Source organism: Galeopterus variegatus, unplaced genomic scaffold, assembly GCF_000696425.1.
Source record: "Galeopterus variegatus unplaced genomic scaffold, G_variegatus-3.0.2 Scaffold6228, whole genome shotgun sequence".
In the NCBI taxonomy this organism is placed as follows: Eukaryota; Metazoa; Chordata; class Mammalia; order Dermoptera; family Cynocephalidae; genus Galeopterus; species Galeopterus variegatus.
This window is the reverse complement of record NW_007732339.1, coordinates 1-20,830: the sequence shown is the minus strand read 5'-3', so window position 1 is coordinate 20,830 and position 20,830 is coordinate 1. Positions and strand designations below refer to the sequence as shown.

The 20,830-nt window shown below is 35.8% G+C and overlaps 1 protein-coding gene across 1 annotated transcript in view; it reads left to right on the top strand.

Annotated features, from left to right (window-relative positions):
• Positions 1-19,740, top strand: part of LOC103606017 (probable arginine--tRNA ligase, mitochondrial) — a 55,585-nt gene extending 35,845 nt beyond the window's left edge. Inside the window, exons 6-10 of the mRNA XM_008590607.1 lie at positions 3,855-3,910; positions 6,288-6,371; positions 9,069-9,145; positions 18,340-18,498; positions 19,598-19,740. Coding sequence (XP_008588829.1) covers positions 3,855-3,910; positions 6,288-6,371; positions 9,069-9,145; positions 18,340-18,498; positions 19,598-19,729 — 508 coding nt within the window. The 3' untranslated portion in view covers positions 19,730-19,740. The remainder of the gene's footprint in view (positions 1-3,854; positions 3,911-6,287; positions 6,372-9,068; positions 9,146-18,339; positions 18,499-19,597) is intronic.
• The last annotated feature ends 1,090 nt before the right edge of the window (positions 19,741-20,830 follow it).

The following is a 20,830-nucleotide window of genomic DNA, read 5'->3' as shown; positions in this document are numbered from 1 at the left end:
TTTTAAGAAATGTCTAAAAATATCCTATTCTATTTGAATTGTATTCTGTAGGCTTTTTGTGTGGTGCTTTATTTGCTTACAGATTTGCCCCTCTCAGTTTTTTCTAAAGCAGTTAAGGAAGGCAGGAATTTAAGTGAACATCCAAATGCTGATGACGGCACAGCCTGTTTCCTAGCAGCCATCTTTGCTCACTGATAGTTTCCATCTGGTATTGTTGTGGGACATTGCTACTCCCTCCTTTAGAAGTTTTCCAGATGCTGTACTGCTTATTGTCATGCTTTCAAAGTGGAGACAAACAGGTGGGGTGCAGGGTCAAAACTGATAGAAAACATTGTTCTTGAATGTCTTTTGAAAATGAGACAGGTGGGAAAAGAGAATTTTTTAAATACATAGTGTCTTGAATAGACCAGACAACTTTTTCCAAGAATGCAAAAGATATAACCACTGTGCTCAAGAAAATTTTCATCTAAATTGAGATGATGATGACGATGATGATGATGATAATAATAATAATAATAATTTCCCCAGGGTCATAGAGCTAACTAACTATGATTCTGAATCCTGTACTTAACTCTTACAGGCTCCTTTGTACATAGCATAGGTTGTCACGTATTTTTCCTTACCTAGGAGCAGTGTGATAAAGTACCAGGGTTGATGGCTGTTATGAGCTTGGACTCTACCTGATAGATGGTGTAAAACTATGGGTCAACTACTGTCGCCCCTCTCCCTGCAAACTCACCCTTTACTGTTTCATACAGATTGAATTGGCAGGGGCACAGCAGTGGTAGCCTTTCCTCTTTTTTCTTCAGCATGATCTTCCCCACCCCCTGCTTTTCCCAAATGTGAGGTACTCTCATCAACCAAATTTGAGACCTCTGGTAAAATGGAATTTGAGAGGTAAGGTCAGCAGTTCTGTTGGTAACTGAGTCAGTAACTTGAGTGAGATAGTTTATTTCTTTGGTCTCTCCTATGGTTTGTATGTCCCCTCAAGCTTGTGTTGGAACTTAACCCCCAATATGGTGCTGGAAGGTGGGGCCTTTAAGAGGTGATTGGATTTTGAGGACCATGTTTCTGAGTGGATTGATCCATTTGTGGAGTAAGGGGTTAATGGTTTAATGGGTTGTCATGGGGGTGGGTCTGATGGCTTTATAAGGAGAGCTAGTAAGAAAGTTAGCTCTGTTGCTCATGCCATTCTCACCATGTGACACCTTGCATCACTGAAGAAAATCACCACCGAGAAGGCACTCACCAGGAGAGTTCCCTGGACCTTGGACTTCCCAGCCTCCAAAACTATAAGAAATAAATTTCATTTCTTTATCAGTTACCCATTTCAGATATTCTGTTAAAAGCAACAGAAATTCACTAATACAGTCTCTTTTCTTATCTGCAAAATAAAAATAATAATATCTGTCTTTTCTTAAAAGATTGAGGAAATAACATTAAATCATTTAACAAAAGTGCTAGTGAAGTGTCCAGCTGTAATTTATAGTGGCTACTTTGGTTGTTAAAGGAATTGAATTTATATTTTCCATTTCATTTTATTTTCTTTTCAATAGGAATATGGTGCCAGAAAATGGCAAATTGATAAATTCAAGGAACATTTTGTCAAGGCTTAAATACCTAGATAGATTCAGTTCTTCTAATCCTGGAAGAAAACTACAAAATTCTGTGAAAGTTGTTTTTTCTTTTTAACAGATATATTATAAATAACTAGTTTTTAGAAATTGAAAGACTGCAAGAGGGTATTCAGTGAAAAAGAAGTCGTCCTATCCCAGTTTCCCAGTTCTCTCATATGGGCATCCACCTATATCAGTGTCTTGTTTACCCTGCTAGAGATATTCTGTGCATTTATAAACAGACCACACATTTTATACGTTGTTCTACTCCTTGCTTTTTTTCACTAAGCAATGTATCTAATGTTCCTTTAATATTAATACATCCGGGGCTGACTTATAATTTTTATTTTTTCATAGTATTCTGTTGTCTGGGTATTCTTTTTTTCCTCCTTAAATTAGTTTTATTGGGGCCGGCCCGGTGGCGCACTGCTACAGTGCGCTGCTTGGGAGTGTGGTGGCGCTCCCGCCGAGGGTTCGGATCCCACATACAGACCAGCGGCTCACTGGCTTAGCGAGGTGCGGGTGCAACACCGAGGGTTGCGATCCCGTTGCCGGTCCTGGTCCGGTACGGGCGCGACACTGAGGGTTGCGATCCGTTGCCGGTCACGAAAAAAGACAAAAAAAAAGGAAAAAAAAAAATTAGTTTTATTGATGTGTAATTACATATAATACAGTACAATTCATCATGTTTAAACAGTAATTGTAATTTGATGAGTTTTGGCAAAGGTGTGCAGGTTGTGTAACCAATTATGGTATGGAACTGTTTCTCTAGGGGTTTCCCCCGCCTTATTTTATTGATTTTTTCTTTTCTCTATATTATTTCCTTTTATTCTGCTTACCTTGGATTTAGTTTGCTCCATTTTTTCTAGGTTTGTAAAGGAGAAGCTTAGATTATTGATTTGAAGCCTTTCTTCTCTTCTAATGTAAACATTTTGTACTATAGATTTTTCTGCTTTAGCTGCATCTCATAAATTTACTAGTAAAGCAGTAACGTGCCACAGTTACAGCAGGTAAAGCAGTAACGTGCCACAGTCCTGGGCTCATCTTGTTTGTTCTCATTCTCTCAGAGATCACAGTTTTTCATTGCCTGTTATACAGTATCATAAAACCAGTGTTTCACATATTTTTCTGGTTTCTGCTTGTGTGAAGGCAGAAGGGTAAATTCAGTCCTTGTTATTTTTTTTTGGCTGGAAATGGAAGAGTCCTTATTTTTTTAAGCCTATAGAAGGACATTTTCTTTCTAAATAATAATTAAATGAACATCTTTGTAGCTTCATAATTTCATAATTGTGTGTACATATCTGTAGCATCAAGTTTTTAAATTGTAACTCTTGAAATGCGTTTATAACAAGGCTTTGGAGACAGGTCAGAATTTAAGCTCTAATTTTATCACTTTTAACCAGCTATGTTCAAATTAATTCATCTAAACATACACAAAACAGAGAGAAGAGTGTAATTAATCCCCAGGTGCTCAGATGCAAGTCATCATATTACCACATTTGCTTCCTCATCTCTTTTCATTGTTGTCTTAGTTCCCTCATCTGTAAAATAAGAGATGAGTACCTTCCCTCACTGCTGTTATGAGTATTACATGAGTTAAGGTATGTAAAGTGCATGAAACTGTGCCTGACAGGTAGTGAGTGCTCTAGAAGCATTTGCTATAGTTCTATGATTGATTACAACTTCTCGAGCACACACAGGTGTGATAAATGTGTCAGTTGAGAATTTGGAGTGGTAAATCAAATTTCTGATTATCCCCGGAGGTTTTATGCATAAATATTTTTACATTTTCAATTTTAATTTCTGATACAGTAAATATTAGCAGACATTACCCATATGAACAAAATTTCTTTAGGGTCCTCAGTAATTTTTAAGACGATAAAAGTTTTGAGAACTGGTGCACTACACTTAATTTCCAGTTATCTATGTCGTTTTTGTCAAAACAATATCCCTGAATTTCTTCATCTTTTTGTCAGTCCTTAAATATATCTGCTTCATAAATGTGCCACTTCTGTGTGTGTTACCACTTCATGAGTCATAGGATCAGTCTCACTAAGATGATTGTTTTCTGAGTTCTAATTTATCTTTGCTCTGAATTTCTAATTTTTAGCTTATCTTTGCCCTAAATTATTAAAGGCCCTAGTCCCCAATTATGTGAAACTATGGAGGCATGACCTAGTTCATTCTTAGAACTTTTGTCCTTAGAATAAAAAAATAACTTCTGCCAATTTTTTGCAGTTCACCTAATGTTGCCAAAAAATTTCATGTTGGACATTTGCGTTCTACCATCATAGGTAAGTGTTTAGTTTCACAGAAAATACTGAACATATCTTTGGGGAAGTATTTGATAATACAATTTAATGGTTTAGTGCTAAAGTAACAAAAGGACAAAAACTTTAGAATTGATATGAACCAATTAAATCTTACATGAAACAGGAAAAATTGATTTAGAAATGGAAAAAGGAAATTCATTTCAAAACTAAAAGATTAACTCAGTAATTGGTTTTAACTAGTATGTGTGTTATGATTTTAATGATCTAAAAGTGTGTATGCATATGGAGAAGAACTGAAAGATGCAAAAATAAAAATAGTTATGTGAGCATGATAGCAACCCTCCAGATTTTTTTTGTTCACGTACTATATTTTGTCTTAAAAAAGCAACTAACCTCTCAGTCATGGGAGCAATAACTGGAATGTTCAAGACTGGAAATTAAAACCAGACTATTCTAATAAAGAGAGATTACCATAGTACTTCATGGCTGTAATGCTTCTTCAGTATATAATATACTTATGATTTTTGTTTATTTCAAATATGACATTATGCAGCAGCCCAATTTAAAAACTGAAATTAGAATTGTATAATATTAGAATTGGAAGGGACTTTGAAGTTTATCTCATCTAAGGTGTCTTCCAGTGTAGAAATCTGTCTGTTGTATATTTTAGAGATAGTCATTTAATCTGTACTTGAATACTTTCAAGAATTGGAGAAATTAGTACTTATGGAATAGATTATTATTGAAATGGTGTTAGCTCTTATTGTTACAAAGTTCTTGAGCAGCATTTTAAGAGAGAAAATGACAGGATTTGATGAAAAAGCATAAGACAGTGCTCTGTAAGAAAAGCCACATGAGTAAGTCAAAAGGATAGGAGTGAAGTGATGGGTAGAGCACGATGAAGTAATTTGATGGTTAAGGGAAATATTTAGATCAGGAAGAGGTAATATTTATTGAGAACTTACCATGGTACATGTTTTCATGTGTTATCTCATTTAATTTCACAACAGCCCTGTTTGGTAAGTACTGTTAATAACTTTGAAGAAATTCAGATGCCAAAAGTAACTTTCTTAAGATCACATGGCTAGTAAGTATGGTAGCCAGGATTTGAAATGAGGCATTTTAATACCAAAAACCTAGGTTCAGACATTTAATTGGATTTATGAGATAACAAGGTGCTAAGAAAAAATAGGATTATAGTCTGAGTACCAGTTGAAGAAGGTGTTTCCTATTGCTGGGACTATGTAGACTGGCAAAGTCTAGAAGTAGGGCAGCTGGAAAAGAAGGTAGCTGCAGTAATTTAGGTGAGGAATGTATATTGATGAGGGTTTATTTGCAGAAAATTAAATCCATTTTTAGTAAAAGCAGAAACGGATTTATTACAGGATATTGAATGGTTTACAAAGTTATTGGGAGAGCTGAAGAATCTTTGGATTAAGCTTACGTAAATGACTCCCGAAACTGCCCCATAGAACTTGGTCATCAAGGGAGCTCCTGCCTCCTCTGCAGTCATTTCCACTGCTCCTGCTACACTGCTACTGCCACAATCAGGAAACTGCCAGTGCTCCTGCCATGACTTCTAGAATCCATACAGGCCAAAGAGGCAGCCCCATAGCCTGTCTTTCAGTTCCTTGGGAGGTGACAGCAGGACACTAGGACCTGTGTTAGTGGTGCCACATACACACAAAAACCTTCACAACTGTGCTTATCAGAAAAAATAGAAGTAGTTTCTCTTCTAAATCTCACACAAACTGTGTCTGATTGTCCAAACCTACATGACTTCTAGAGCCCTATCTGCAAGAGACTCTAGGAAATGTACTTTTTAGGTTTTCAGCTTCTGCAGTATATGAGGGCACACTAGAAGGCGAGTGAAATAGATGTTGAATGTCAAACCAGCCTCAACAGTACAAGAAGGTGAAGGCCTTGGACTACTCTCCATGCTGTTAGGGAGCAGGATGAGCTTTAGTGATTGAAAGGAGATAGAGTGAACTATTTAGGAAACAAAACAAAACACAGCAGTGTGGTTTAGGTTCTTAGGGTACAAACAAATTAAGTATTTCTTGTTGATTATTGAGATTCTGTTATTTTCTGTCTCTCACATTGACTAGGAATAGCAGTTACTCTAACATTGTTCCCAACTCTTATTAGTAATGCTGATGAAAATTCTGTTCTTATAAAAACTGTGGATTCTTTAGAATAACTGTCCTAGAAGTAATTTCTTACTCCCTTTTCATAAGAAAGATGAAAACACAATGATGAATGATGTAGTAAAACAAAAAATAAATCAGTAAATTTTGTAAAAAGGATTTTTCTTTGTTATACTTTGATAATAGAAGAACATGTTCCTTATACCAAAATGGATAACAAGAATGAGAAACTGTATCTTATTGATTACTAGGAAATTTTATAGCAAATCTCAAAGAAGCTTTAGGACATCAAGTAACAAGAATAAATTACCTTGGAGATTGGGGCATGCAGTTTGGTAAGAATGTTTGAGATTTTATTTTTTCATTTTATTGTAAAGTTTAATTTTTTAAAATATCGTGTCACTTGATCATCTGTTCAGAATATAGGCAGGATCTCATCAGATGAAGTAGTACATCCTACTATTTTTTCCTAAAGGCTCTTTTGCATAAAATTTTACATTTTATTTATTAGAGTAATTCTCAGCACACAAGTAAGTTTGGAGGAAGGAAACTTTACACATTCAGAGGAAGACCTGATATTCATTAATTTGCTAGTTAAATGTGTTTTTAATAATTTATTAGTTAAACGTAGAAGTGACTATACAGGGAAGAAGTGAATCTAGCTATATACACCCTTTTCAACTACAACCCTGCCATTTTTAAATCTAGTGAGTTCCAGCCTCCTTGGGCCATCTTACATGAAGTGGGATCTGTTATCATCACGTAGACCAGTGCTCAGAGGGAAAACAAAGTGCAGTACTTTGGTTTACTCTTTAACTGTACTAACACTGGGGTTGGGAGGTGTTAAAAGGAAAAGAAATGAAGAGAGGAGTGAGGTCCAAGTAGCTGAGTGCCACAGATTAATGTCATGGTTTTATTCAGAATCATTCCTACCTCATTTAAACCAGTAATCAAGGTGTGGGAGGACTAGGTAAATGAAGTTGCTATGGCAGTGAAGGACTGGTTGCATGTGAAATACAAACTTTTAAAAATCTCTGGCAACTATCATGTGGAATTTAAGATCCAGTCCTAGTGTTACTTCTATAAAGCGTTCTCTGACACACAGATAACACCCTTGCACTCCTTCTCAATGCCGAAGTTTTTAGTAGCCAGCTCTACTCAAATAGGCTTTTATCTTATGTGTATTCTTATGTGTGTGCTCCTCTCCCTTGCTAGATGATATGTTCCTTGAAGGCAGGGACTGTCTTAATTATTTTTACATCTGCAATGCTTGGCTCATAAGAGGCACCCAGAATGATGAATGAATCTATTCTAGGAAGTGTTTCACAGTACTAATTCAGAAGAAAGGCTAGGTAATATTTTAAAGCTTCTATAAAGTGTGCAGTGTGCATTGTCATTTTTAATTTCGCTGACACTATTGTGTTCACTGATACTATTATGTTCACTGAAATGAAATTATAATTGCCCCAAAAAAGGCCTTTACATTTGAAGGAATTTTTTTCGTAAGAGATTTATCATGGCCTCTTATTATAAATATTATCCTAAAAAGGGTAGAACTTGAGCCCGTTAACAGTACCTTTACTGCACACTGTGGGAGAATCAGAAAATATGCCCTGCATTTCAAAAATCCAGCTGTAGTTCAGAACAGTTGGTAGTCAGAGGTTTAGGCACTAGGCTCAGTAGTCAAATTTAGTAGATGACATCCACTTTATATTAGTTTGACCAATTTAGATATTTTGCAGGCATTATCAAATATATGATTATGGTATTAAGCTTTAGCTGCAGGATTTTATTATAGCGGTTTTTCTACTATGATTAATGATCTGTCAACATTTCCATTATAACCATCATTATTGAAGAATTATAATTTTAAAATCAGCAGACAGTTCCTAAGCACAGAATTTGTTTTTGAAAATGTATTAGATTGAATGTTAAATGGAAATGGCCTTTACTTTTCTCATTTGTCTTTTAGAACACTCTGGGCATCTTTCCACACCCTGCTCCCAAGACCCTGAATCATAATCACATTTGCTCTTGCTTTAAAGTGAACAGAGCTTCTGGCATCCTTCTCATTCCTAAGTCCCAGAGTATTGTATATCTCCGGTGTTCAGTAGCATCCCATTTTCTGCTGAGGTTTGTATAGAAAAATGTACATCAGCAAGGCCCTTTAGATCAGAAGCTTGGTAATTGATATCGTTGTAGAAAAAGAGTGGTTTTTAAAATAATGAAACTTCTAAAAAAAAAAGCTACTTATTACTTCTCTTGGCCCAGGATGCATATATCCTTTTAAACTGAAATTATGATAATCTTTTGGCAAAATATCTTGAAGGTAAATATCCATATCCTACTTTACAAACCTCAGTAAGTTTTTTTAAAGGTTCATATTAACACTATCCCTGAACTCTGTACTTATCAACTGCTGAAAAAGTATACATGGCCAAATAAAAGAATTTTGTTGCTTGGTTATCTTGAATGGGAAAAGTGGTCAGGGATATTTCAAGTTTTATCTTTCTTTTTTCCTTCAATTATTTGAGAACTAATACTATAATAACAAGCTCATTCCTACCTTTGTATTATTTTAACACCTACAAGCTTAAAAAGAAAGTTTGAAGTCACTTCCAATCAGTTTTTCACAAATTTTGAGTGCCTAGTGCCTAGCATAACGTCTTTTCACAAAGTAGCTGCTTAATAAATGTTTGTTTTATTAATGTTGGCTAGAGAGGTGTTGGGCACTGTTAGTGCAAAGTTAAATTAGTCCTAGACCCTGCCTCTGATGAGCTCATAATCTATTGGTTTCTGTGAACTTAATTTCAGTGATCTATTCAATATATTGAATTTGTGATTCAATATGTTGAATTTGACTTGTGTTAGTTTTATGGGGTAACAGAAGGAGAAAGCATGTGTTTTGCAGTATTTCTCAGGATACATAATTATGAGAGGTTGATCTTTTTAAAGAACTATACCTGTTTCCTGCCATGACTGTTCTCTAATGTTCCATTTTATAATTTTTTGTTTATGGACTATCATGGTAGGTCTCCTGGGAACTGGCTTCCAACTATTTGGCTATGAAGAAAAACTCCAGTCCAATCCTTTACAGCATCTCTTTGAAGTAAGTTGACAAGAAACTATTAGAAAACAAGCGTTTTTTCAGAGTACTCTGCAGCTTGGTAACACATTTTTAATCTCAGAGGTTTAAAAAATAAATTCTTTAAAACAAGGAACCAAAATATAATTGAAAATGTTGCTTTTATTTTACCAGGGTCTTCTTTGCATTTCCAAATCCAGATGTTTCTTTTATTACTATTTTAGTTGATTTGGGACAGTATTTCTCTAGAATCTTTTTAGAGTAAACACACAGGATAACAGATTTGACACAGAGAGGAATTTATCCATTTTTTGTCAGTTGATATATACTGCAGCTTTCTTCATGGTGATAACTATAAATTCATTTAGACTTGAAAAACATAAATATGTATCTTTTTGCTCTTTTTTGGGTGTCGGGGAAGGCATATGCTTTTCTCTCTGAATTTGTGTATGCTTTTTTCATTTATATCTTTCAGCTCATTTTCCTGGCTATTACCTAATGTGAACTCTTTTCTGTTCTACTTCATTAAGTCCCATGTATTCCTTGCTTCTCTATCATCAGTCCTGCCTGGAGTTCATTAATTAAGCTCTTCCTGTGCAAGTAATCTTCAGGGATGTGTTTCCTTTCCATTGTCCCAGTTGTTCTCTCTCCTATTTCTGGGCCACACAAAGGAAACACAGATATAATGTCAGCAGTATTGGAGACATACCAGGGGATCAGAAAGAATAAAGATGTTTTGCCAGTATATGAGGAAGAACACTTGCCAAACTAATGCTTTACTTCTCCAGCTAAAGCCATTGAGAGAACTTCATCATTTTCCTTTTTGTTACATGATTTTTCTCCTGCAGCTGACTTTGCAATTAAGTTGACCAAAAACACATTCTAATTCTTAAAGACCTTTAAAGGTTTGTCATTTCCTCCTGAGTCCATGCCTGTACTACACTTTAAATGCCTACATTTTGATTTATTCTGTTAGCCAAAAGATTTCTTCTGTCTTTCCCATTAGGAGTTTTATTGATAAGTAAGAGTTTAAAAATTAATAACTCTTTATGGTTGTCTATGAATAAATTATGCCCTCTTACTTTTTTTTTACACTTTGAATAATGTATTTTTTACCACAAGCTTAGCAAACCTTTCTTCAGATCCAGGCCCACAAAGACACCCCATGGCACAGGAAATACAAATAACTACTTGTGTCATTGATTTAGAGTACAGCTTGAGATACAAGAGTACTCTTACCTTTCTCCTGTCCTAGCTCAAAAGTTTTAATTTAATCCTACAAGTAGTGAATCTGTTTCCTATAATATTTAAATATTTAAGTAAAATCTCTTCTCAAACTTTATAGAGACCTGAGTATATGTTCTTTCTATGCAGTTTAATATAATTTCCTTCCTTTTGAGATTCATAAAAATAATGGGAGATCAACATCTATGTTAGAAGTTGTTAATTGATGGATGCACATAAGGAAAGAAGAAGGGCAGGGGGTACTTCTCCTATGAATGGTTAAAAAGTCAAGGAATAATGCTGTTGCTTTCATTAGTGTTCTTTTGCCTAATAGCTTTGCAAGGAAGCAGCATTTATAGACAAAAGTGTGCAAGTCAGATACACCTACCTTGCTGTTTGTAATAGAAGACAGAAGTGCATTAGAGCACTCCCCTGGTCTCTTCCTCCTTCCTTTGCAGGACAGAGAACATGCAGGGCCTCAAATGGCAGCCTCCAGGTTATTATATCTTTATGCTAATTTTTGCAGACCCAGTTTTTATTTTAAAATTTCAGTTGTCACTGTGGATTACTTTCAACAACAACTTTTAGCAAAATTGAGGAATTTATTTTTTGAGCTTTAAGCAAATGTTAATAGATGATGTTATTCTCAATGTTCCTGAAAGTAAATCTGAAAGTCATATAAACAACTGAGTTTATTTACTAGTTGAAAGATGCTCTTGCATGCCCTACAATGTCGGAGATGGCATAGGTAGTAATACAGAATATCTCCATCATCGTTTAAGGTAACCAGTGTAGGTAACCAAAAAGTCAGAGATAGTAATTCTAGGCTTGGTAAGTGTTTGGTGTATTGGTAAATAATGGCACTGGCTGATGAGAAGTAGAACTTTAGAATAATCTGCATTTATCCTTTGTTTATTTGTAAAAAATCAATTTCTCAAAGCTGTTGAGAGGAAGGACCATATCTTCCTGATCTTTTATCACCAGCCCCAAATTCCATGCCTGGCAGTAAATGTTTGAATGGATTTGATCTTATAATTCTCTTTTGCCCCTTTCTCTATTTTTAAGTTGTGGAATATATAACCTATTGTTAGTCCAGGGAAAGACTAACTATTGTAGGATACACTAATTACCATTGATCAGAGTCTAACTTACTTTATTAACCCAGTCTACTAACAAAGAACCCAAGGGCCAGACCCAAGATTCTGACATAGACAGTCTGGTTCCTGAAGAGCTCTGTGCACTACCCTGCACCCCGCACCCCCACCCCCTACTCTACAAAATGCCTTTCTGAGCCATTCATTTCCATTAGTTGTAATTATATATATATGGCATATTCCTTTCTTTCATCCCCCATTTGCTTTTCCAGGGACACAATCAGTAGTTCGATTTTGGCAGTTTCAACCTTCTGGCATTATTTGTTTTGAATTTGGCTTAGATCATCCAGTGGCAGATTTTGTGGCCTACCTGCCTCTAAATTGTGCAATGGTTAGTATCTCCCAGTTTCAGTTTCTCAACTAGGTTAGAAATAATATTATACGATAGCTTTAGCATTTCTTTTCTGTGATGAAAATATTTAAAACCCACAGTCCTTTCTCTGCCACTTTTCCATTTTGGTGCATATGATTCACTACTGGTTTTTCTCTATAGGTATACCTATAGTTATTCTTTTGCCATGACATCTGGCTGTGTTGTACATGGAATTAGGACTTTTGTTGGCCAACAATTGGAAACTTTTCTTTAATCGTTCTAATTTGTTTGTTTCGGTCATAAGACATGGAAGTAATTTTGTAATAGTTCCCTCCTCCTCCTGAATTGGCTGATGAATTAAATAACTAATATATTTGTTGTTTAGAATTCTCACTAGTGATTCAAGGAAAACATTTGTAATAAGTTTTGTATACTCAAACTAGTAGATGCCCTGGGAAGGCAATCAACATTAGGGCTAATAAAAAGCTTGAATAGTATAAAAGGGCTGGAGGAGGTATTGTAGAACCTTTCTAGCACTTATGAGAGGTAAATTAACACCAATTGCTAAACATAGAAACTGGATAAATTTCAATATTCATTTAGAAATTAATTTTATGATGCTGTCCTAAGTATTAAAATACAGGTTATACTTAAATCATTCAAAGTTTGGCATGTTCACACATGTGCACAAAGTATTTGATAGATATTTACACACTGGGAGACACAATTATGGTCTGACTTTGGAGTTTTGGCAGATCTGGGTTCAAATTCTGGCAAGTTTCCCTACTAGCTTTTTTTGGGTGCGTGTGATCCGAACCCTCGGGCGGGAGCGCCGCCGCGCTTCCCAAGCGGCGCACTATCCAGTGCGCCACCGGGCCGGCCCCCTGAAAAATAATTTCTTAAGGTAAAAAGTTAACCATGTATTAAACCTGAATCATGGGTATATAGGTGTCATTATTTACTTTAATCTGTTTTAATAATACTTTTTAAAAGTAACTTCTCAGGTTTCCTCCTAGATTTAAACTATTTGAATAGACTTTGATAACATCTAACATGGTACCTTTAAGTATATATAACCACTTTTTTTATTTTGCTACAGATTTTCAAACTTGACTCGTTGCATGTTGCTTATTAATATGGATTTTGATAACCATAGAAATTCATCTGAAATATAAGGGCAGCCTCTCAGAAGAGATAAATATCATGTCAATAAATTATGCATTAGCCCTATATCCTAGCACTGGCATTTATAAAGGTAACACAATGTCTTGACACAAGTAGTATAAATTTTTTCTAAGTTCAAAATAACCCCTGCAGATTCTATATCATTATTTCTACTCTTCCCCTTTCTAAAAGGATCTTAGGTAATTGCAGTGATGAGCATTTCATAAGAGAAATAGAAAGTCAGGAGATAATGTATCACTAGTTTAATATTTCATAACAGATTTGACCCTGAGCTTCCCTATATCAATACCCACCCCCCAAAAAAGTAATAAGTAGAAAAATAGGGTGAGATCAAAGCATGATTTGATGAGTGATAATGTTTACTTGCTCTTGTTTTTAAAAACATGGAACTACTAGTATATATTTTTCAAGAGACAATGTTTTTCCTGACTTTAGATTCTCAAAACAATTTCTCAAGCTTGAGTAAAGAAAATAATTCAAGACTAAATCATTCTAGTCATATATAGAAATACTTATGCAGTTAGAAATTTTTATTTTATAAAAAGTTGTATTCAAGATTTCTTTATTGGTTAGGTCACATTTCTATTTTCAGGGAATGTTATTATTATTGTTAGGGTAAGCTTTGCTCCTTAATAACACTTTTATGGAAGAAATTGCTCATAAATTAAAGGTCTAATTAAATCTGACCCCAGTGAGCACTTTTGAGAGTGGTGAAAGTCAGTTTAAGACATTATTGAGGATTCTGTACCTCCCAAATCACACAAAGTTCCCCATCCCGTCTTCTCTGCATCGCAGGATGGTCATAGAGGACTCTTCTTGTCTTCAGTCCACACTGGTCCCTAGATGCTTAATATCCTAGCCTACATGATACCTCGGAGGCATGCAGCTCTGCTGGTGTGACAGACTTCACCTGGGAGGTCCTTGTTGTGGCCCAATTTCGTAGGCCTGCAGGCCAGCCTCCCTTGTAGGCACAGTGTGAACCATTTCCTTCTGAGGGCCTGCTAGCACCATAGGGGCTGCCCAGCTTCTGCTATACCCAGGAGTGTTCCCCATCCCTTCCCCAACCGAGGCAATTCTCCTTTCTCCTATCCTGGTAGTTTCTCCGCTTTGCCATTGCCCCCAACTGTCCTCTCTCAAGCCACTAGCCTTTCTACTTTATCCCTGTTTGTCTGGGACAACACTACTGTGTTTCATTGTCCTCTGAGTCCGCTTAGAATGAGGTTGGAAATACCTAGCAAGAACAAAGTGCACATTAATAGCTCAGTAAATATCTTACCCCACTGAAATGTGCAAAAAATACATTTTTCAGCAATGTTATGCTTATTAGGCACTAGTGCATGGTGATCTACAAGGAGTTAGTAGTTACCACCCATGAATAAAGATGTAAGATATCATGGATGTGATTATATATGCACAGAGAATAAATATACAAGATTCCCAATACTAAAAGAAGATGAATGGAGGGTAAAATACTGTTTATATGCTACTCATGATGTATTAAGGAGGAGAAATTTGATAATTAATCAGTTTAAATGAGTTATTTTTTTACCTAATAGTTTTGACTTTATTGATATATTAAATTTCAATTATATAAATTTGTTTGAATTTTTTTATTTTATTTAACATTAGGAATCTGTCTCAACCAGCAGTTCTCTAAGAAATTTCTGATCAAGGCATGAAACTGCATTAAATAATGAACTTATTGGTTCAAATTGTAACCATGAAATTTGTTACTTGTTCTTTTCTAGACAATGAGGTGAAAATTTAATGCATTTTAAGATTGAGGACACATAAATATATAGATAAATGGTTCTACGGTGTCCAAGTTATGTTTACCATTCTTAGCAATTATTCTCAGTATTAAGACACAAATGACCAGAGATGGAGTTAGAGTCCTGAACCAAGGAGTTAAACTATGCCTATGTGGTTAATTGTATTCTAGCATCAAATTTAAAGGATTGGGAGTAAGAGGGCATTGTCCACTACTTTTATTTTTCATGCGTGGTTCTTTACCTTTGGGCAGATCATCCCAAAAGTTGGCTGTAATTATCTTAATAAATTAAAATTGAAATAAAATGTCACACGTTCTTTGGCAATCCCAATATCTAGAAATAGTGAAGAATAGAATTGAAATAAGGAAGGTTCAAATTCCTTTAAGAAAATCTAAAACATTTAGTTTATTGCCTAATGGAAATATGACTGGTTTTTTCATTCTAGTAACTAAAGGAAAAATTGGGTTTTCATTCTCAAAAACACTTTACTAAGCCATATTGTCTTATCAAATCCAAATTTAAAATGTCCTTTTTATTCTTTTGTGTCTACATCTAGCCTCAAAAGGAAGCTATCTTCAACATGCACACTTTTTAAGGGTAAAAGTTTCATGGTAACTGTAAATTAAAACTGTCTATAATTTCTGAAGTACATAGTATTAAGTTTATGTATAAGGAAAAGACATTTCTAAAATGGTGATAAATGTTAATAATTATAGTTTTATATTGTACATTTACAGGCAGATTGTTAAGTGCTTATTAAGAAGCTTTAGTGTCAGTTGATTTTCAATAATTTTGTTTTATAACTACAAATTGCTGAAATGCCAAGATTATTCAGGTATTAGGAAGGTTTCATTTTGTTTTATTTCTATTTTAAACTTTAAAAAGGAAAAAGGGTTTTGGTAAAGTTTTTTTCTAAAAATATTCATATCAGTAACTTGAATGCATAATAGATTTTTAAATGTTTCACTATTTGGGTTTAAAGTCCTAGATTAAAAAAAAAATTAACGCCTTTTATTTTCTGAAAATAAAGACATTTTGTATATGTTTGCTTATAAATTGTGTATGCACATGTATGTGTATGTGTGAGAGAGAGAATCACAAATGATTTGTAGATGCGTATGTATTTACTTACTTCTGTAGGCTGGACTGTTAAGCAGTTGTCAATGGGTAGGTCATTCAGAGGTCAGGAAGCCTGCAGTTTACTGTCTTAAGGGACCCTCTGTTTTCCCATACCTTACCCAAATCTTTTTTCTGTTTTCTAACTATCTTTGTATACAATATTCTGGACTTATTACTAGGACCCACGTGGAAATTTATTTTTTATGATATGCGTCAGTTGTCCCCAAGACCCATCCCCAGGTTCAGTGATTGGCTTGGAGGACTCATCGGACTCAGTATATAAATTGACTCGTAGCTGCGATTTAATACAGTGAAAGGATACAAATCAAAATTAGCAAAGGGAAAAGGCATATGGGACGAAGTCTAGAGGAAACCAGACCCAAGCTTGCAGAAGTCCTTCCCAGTAGAGTCACACAGGATGTGCTTAATTCTTCCAGCAACAGATTGTTACAACACATGTGAAATGTTGCCTACTATGGAAGTTTGTTAGATACTCCATGTCCGGAGGTTTTTATTTGGAGCTGGTCATGTAGGCACTGTCTGCCTAGCACATACCAAATTCCAAACTCTCAGAAGGAAAGCAGGTGTTCTGTATAAATCATATTGTTTGCATAGTTTAGGCACAGTGAGCCACTTTTATCAGTTAGGCTGGTGGAAACATTCCCCAAATCCAAGTACCTAGATGCTAACCAATGGCCAACCTTCTAATCAGGATTTTTTACTTTTTTTTTTTCTTTTTTCTCTAGGCAGAACATTTTAAAGACAGCAGCCTCAGGTCTGCTATGTTAACTGTTTTCTGCACAATGTGACTTAAAGAGAAAAAAATTAGGTAATTTTAACCTTTATTTAGCAGTATTTATTCATTCAAGTCTGCCTTTCCAGTAATTAACACAAACCATCTGTGAAAGGTGAAACATTTTTACCTGGAGATAGATGTTTAATGCCCTGTCCCTTTTGGTTGTAACTAGTGGGTATAAGCCAATGTACTCTCTAGCAATAAAATCATTCTTTTCTACCCAAATGCTGCTGCCATAGTATTTTGATGATATTACTGTAAGAGTTTAGAAGCCTCGTTTTTTTTAGTTTATTTACCAGTTTTTAATGCTACTTTAATAGCTTTCTGGAAATAGTATGATGAATTTGTCATTCATGTTTCAACCGAGAAATGAGTTACAACTTTGTTGGGAAAATAGAATAGTTTGGTCAGGTGCACTTGCCTCGGGGCAGGTTGGGAGTGGTGCAGCATTCTTTGTGGGCAGGTTGTGTGTGGGTGGAGTTAGTGTGCATGCGCGGCACCAGGGCTTGGCTGGCGTCTGCCTCGGGGGCTGCCAGCCACAACCAAGCTCTCAAACCTACGGCTCCAAGGACCTCTCGGCCGGTTACCTAGCTCATAGACCTGCGTGTGTGAGGGGTCTGGGGACCCAGCCTGGCATGTGAAGGGTTTGTGACCCAGTCTGGACACTGGGCTTGAGGGGTCTGTGAGCTCCAGACCCAGCCCTAGCTCGACAAGCTTGTAAGTAAAGCTCGACAAGCTTGTAATCCATATGCATAACTTAAGTACTACATGAAGTATGATGTTGATATTTTAATGTCATTTATCAACATTGTACTTTGGAGACTGGAAAATGATTAAATATGCATTGGGAACATAATATCCTAGAACTGGAAGATTGAGCCCTTAATAAACTATCAACTCCACCCCAGTCATTAGGTGGGTGCAGAACTAAACCAGCTAAGATGTCTGGTGCTAAAGACACTCCAAAAGTGAGTGCTGCACAGAGTTTCTAGGAGCACAGGTTTGAGTGTGATTAAGCCACCTACCCGAAGGTCTATCTTACATTTTACCAAGATAACCTGTTTTATTGGTCTTTAACAGATTGAAAGAAAATCTTTCATTAATACAACTGCTAAATCATTCTTTGCCCTTTTTTTGTCAGATTGAACCATTCTACTTTCTTCAACCTTTCTCAGAGAAGTTGTAGGAATAGTAATTTTAAACTTTGAAAAATAACAGAAGAAATATCACCTTAGTCTAAACCAGGCATTCTTAGCCTAGGAGTCTATGAACTTGGATGGGAAGAAAGTTAAACACTTTATTTTTACTAACTTTTATCAGAAATTGAGTATTTTCCCCCATTGTTATATCCCAGATTAATTTTTAAAAAATATTTGGATAAGTGTATTTCAATGTAATTATTTCCTCTGTAATCCTATGTATTTTATTTTATGCATTTAGAAACATTTTGAGAAGGGGTCTATAGGATTCATCAAGGGCCCATGGCAAAAAATAGAAAGAAAGAAAGAAAAAAAAAAAAAGGTTACACTCTGTAATGGGGCCACTTGGCTAACTTTTAAATGGGAATCCTCAGAATTGTGCTTTGCTTCCTTTTCCTTATTGAAGATAATGGTGTCTGGAAATGCTCTTCATTTAATGTACTGTTGTACTTCTAGGTTTATGTACAAGTTAATAAAGAAGCAGCAGATGATAAAAGTGTAGCAAAATCAGCACGTGAGTTTTTCCAGCGATTGGAAATGGGTGACATGCAAGCACTTTCACTATGGCAAAAATTTCGAGACTTGAGCATTGAAGAGTACATTCGAATTTACAAGGTACCTGTAGACTCTCCCCTCTGCTCTCCTGTGATGTGGTACAGCTCTTGACTAGTACTAAAGCTGTTCCTCAAGCTCATGTTTTTAGATTTGTGGTTGAGTTGAAAATTGGGACTTAAATTTGTTGTTTGGGCTGAAAGAGCTACAAAATAATCCAAAAGCAGTATCAGGTGACATTCTGGCTTTTTTATCATTCTTTCACTTTTTAAAATTTTTTCTTCTCTTCTTCCTTAGGCTTGTTTGTGATGCATATAGATAATTAATAAACATTTGGTGTTGGGGTAGGACATAACATTGAATAAAAGAGATAAAAATCCTTGCTGTCATGGACCTTACATTCTAGCATGGAGACAGAGCACAAATTAATTAAATTAAAGGCAGAGCAAATTAAGCAAGGAACATATATCATCTGATAGATGATGCTACTACATGGGGAGATCGATGTGCTCTGTGAGTGGAATGAGGAGAGTTTCGGTAAAGAAGCTCATGTGGCTGGAGTAAGTAAGCGAGATGAAGAACAATAGGAAAGGAAGTCAAAGAGGTATGGTGGGGCATAATGTAGGACATTCTTCAGGGCTGTCCAATATAGCTTTTTGCGGATGTGCTCTGTGAGTGGAATGAGGAGAGTTTCGGTAAAGAAGCTCATGTGGCTGGAGTAAGCGAGATGAAGAACAATAGGAAAGGAAGTCAAAGAGGTATGGTGGGGCATAATGTAGGACATTCTTCAGGGCTGTCCAATATAGCTTTTTGCGGTGATGGAAATGTTCTATATTTGTGCTGTTCAATATGGTAGCCACTAGCCATGTGTGGATATTGAGCACTTGAAGTGTGGATAGAGTGACTGATGAACTAAATTCTCAATTTTATTTAATTTAAATAGCCACTCGTGCCTAGTGGCTACCATATTGGACAGCACAGTACCACTGTGAGGACTTGGTTGGTGTAGTGGGAGCCATTAGAAAGTTTGAACAGAGGAGTGACTTGATCTAATTTTTATTTCTCCCCTATGTGACAGATAGTAAAGCAACCTTAATTTTGTCTTAGGGTAAGATAATATTGAATTTAACATTTTTTTGCTTTTGTTTTTGAACCCATTTAGCGTTTAGGAATATACTTTGATGAATATTCAGGAGAATCATTTTATCGTGAAAAATCTCAAGAAGTCATAAAGTTGCTGGACAGTAAAGGACTCCTACAGAAAACAATGTATGATCAGGTTACTATTCTGTAGTAAAGTTATTTGTTCTTTGAAATTGGTATTGTATTCTTTGAGTAAGGGCAACAGAATGTGGTGTGCAGCCTGGCATTTTTTATGGTGCTTTTTGCTGTTCTAAATTCTTTCCCACATGCTGTGGTGAGGTTGCAGAGATCTACAGTAAGAATGAATCTTCCATCTGAAATTGTGAAGAAGGAAAAATAAATCTGCACTAGTTTTGCTGTTGCTCCTCAGACTGCAAAAGTTACCACCACAGTGTGTGATAAGTGCTTAAAGATGGAGAAGGCATTAAACTTGTGGGTAGAAGACATGAACAGAACCATGTTCCAGTTGATGGCAGTCAGGTTTGGTACCATCTGCTGTTTCAAGCATCAACTAGGGGTCTTGGAGCATATCCCCTGCAGATAAGGGGGACTGCTGTACATACCACATTTTTTAAATCAATTCATCCTTTTCTGGACACTCAGGTTTACTCCCTATCTTGGCCATTGTGAATAATGCTGCAGTGAATGTGGGAATGCAGATATCTCTTCGACATACTGATTTTATATCCTTTGGGTATATACCCAGAAGAGGGATTGCTGAACTAAATGGTAGTTCTATTTTTAATTTTTTGAGGAACCTTCATTCTGTTTTCCATAATGGCTGTACTTATTTATATTCCCACCAACAGTGTAATAGGGTTCCCTTTTCTGCATAGCCTCACCAACATTTATCTTTTGTTTATTTCGTAAAAGTCATTCTAACAGGTGTGAGGAGATAGTTCATCTTGGTTTTGATTTGAATTTCTCTGATGAGCAGTGATGAGCACTTTTTGGCCATTGGTATGTTTTCTTTGGAAAAATGGGTGTTCTAATCCTTGCCCATTTTTCAGTTGGGTTATTTGTTTTCTTTCTACTGAGTTATTTGTGTTCCTGATATATTTTGTATAGTAACCCCATATCAGATGTATGGTTTACAAATATTTTCTCCAACTCAGTAGGTTGTCTCTTCACTATTGATTGTTTCCTTGGCTGTGCAGAAAGTTTTTAGTTTGATTCAGTTCCATATGTTTATTTTTGCTTTTTTTTTTTTTCCTTTTTGTCTTTTTTCGTGTCCGGCAACGGATCGCAACCC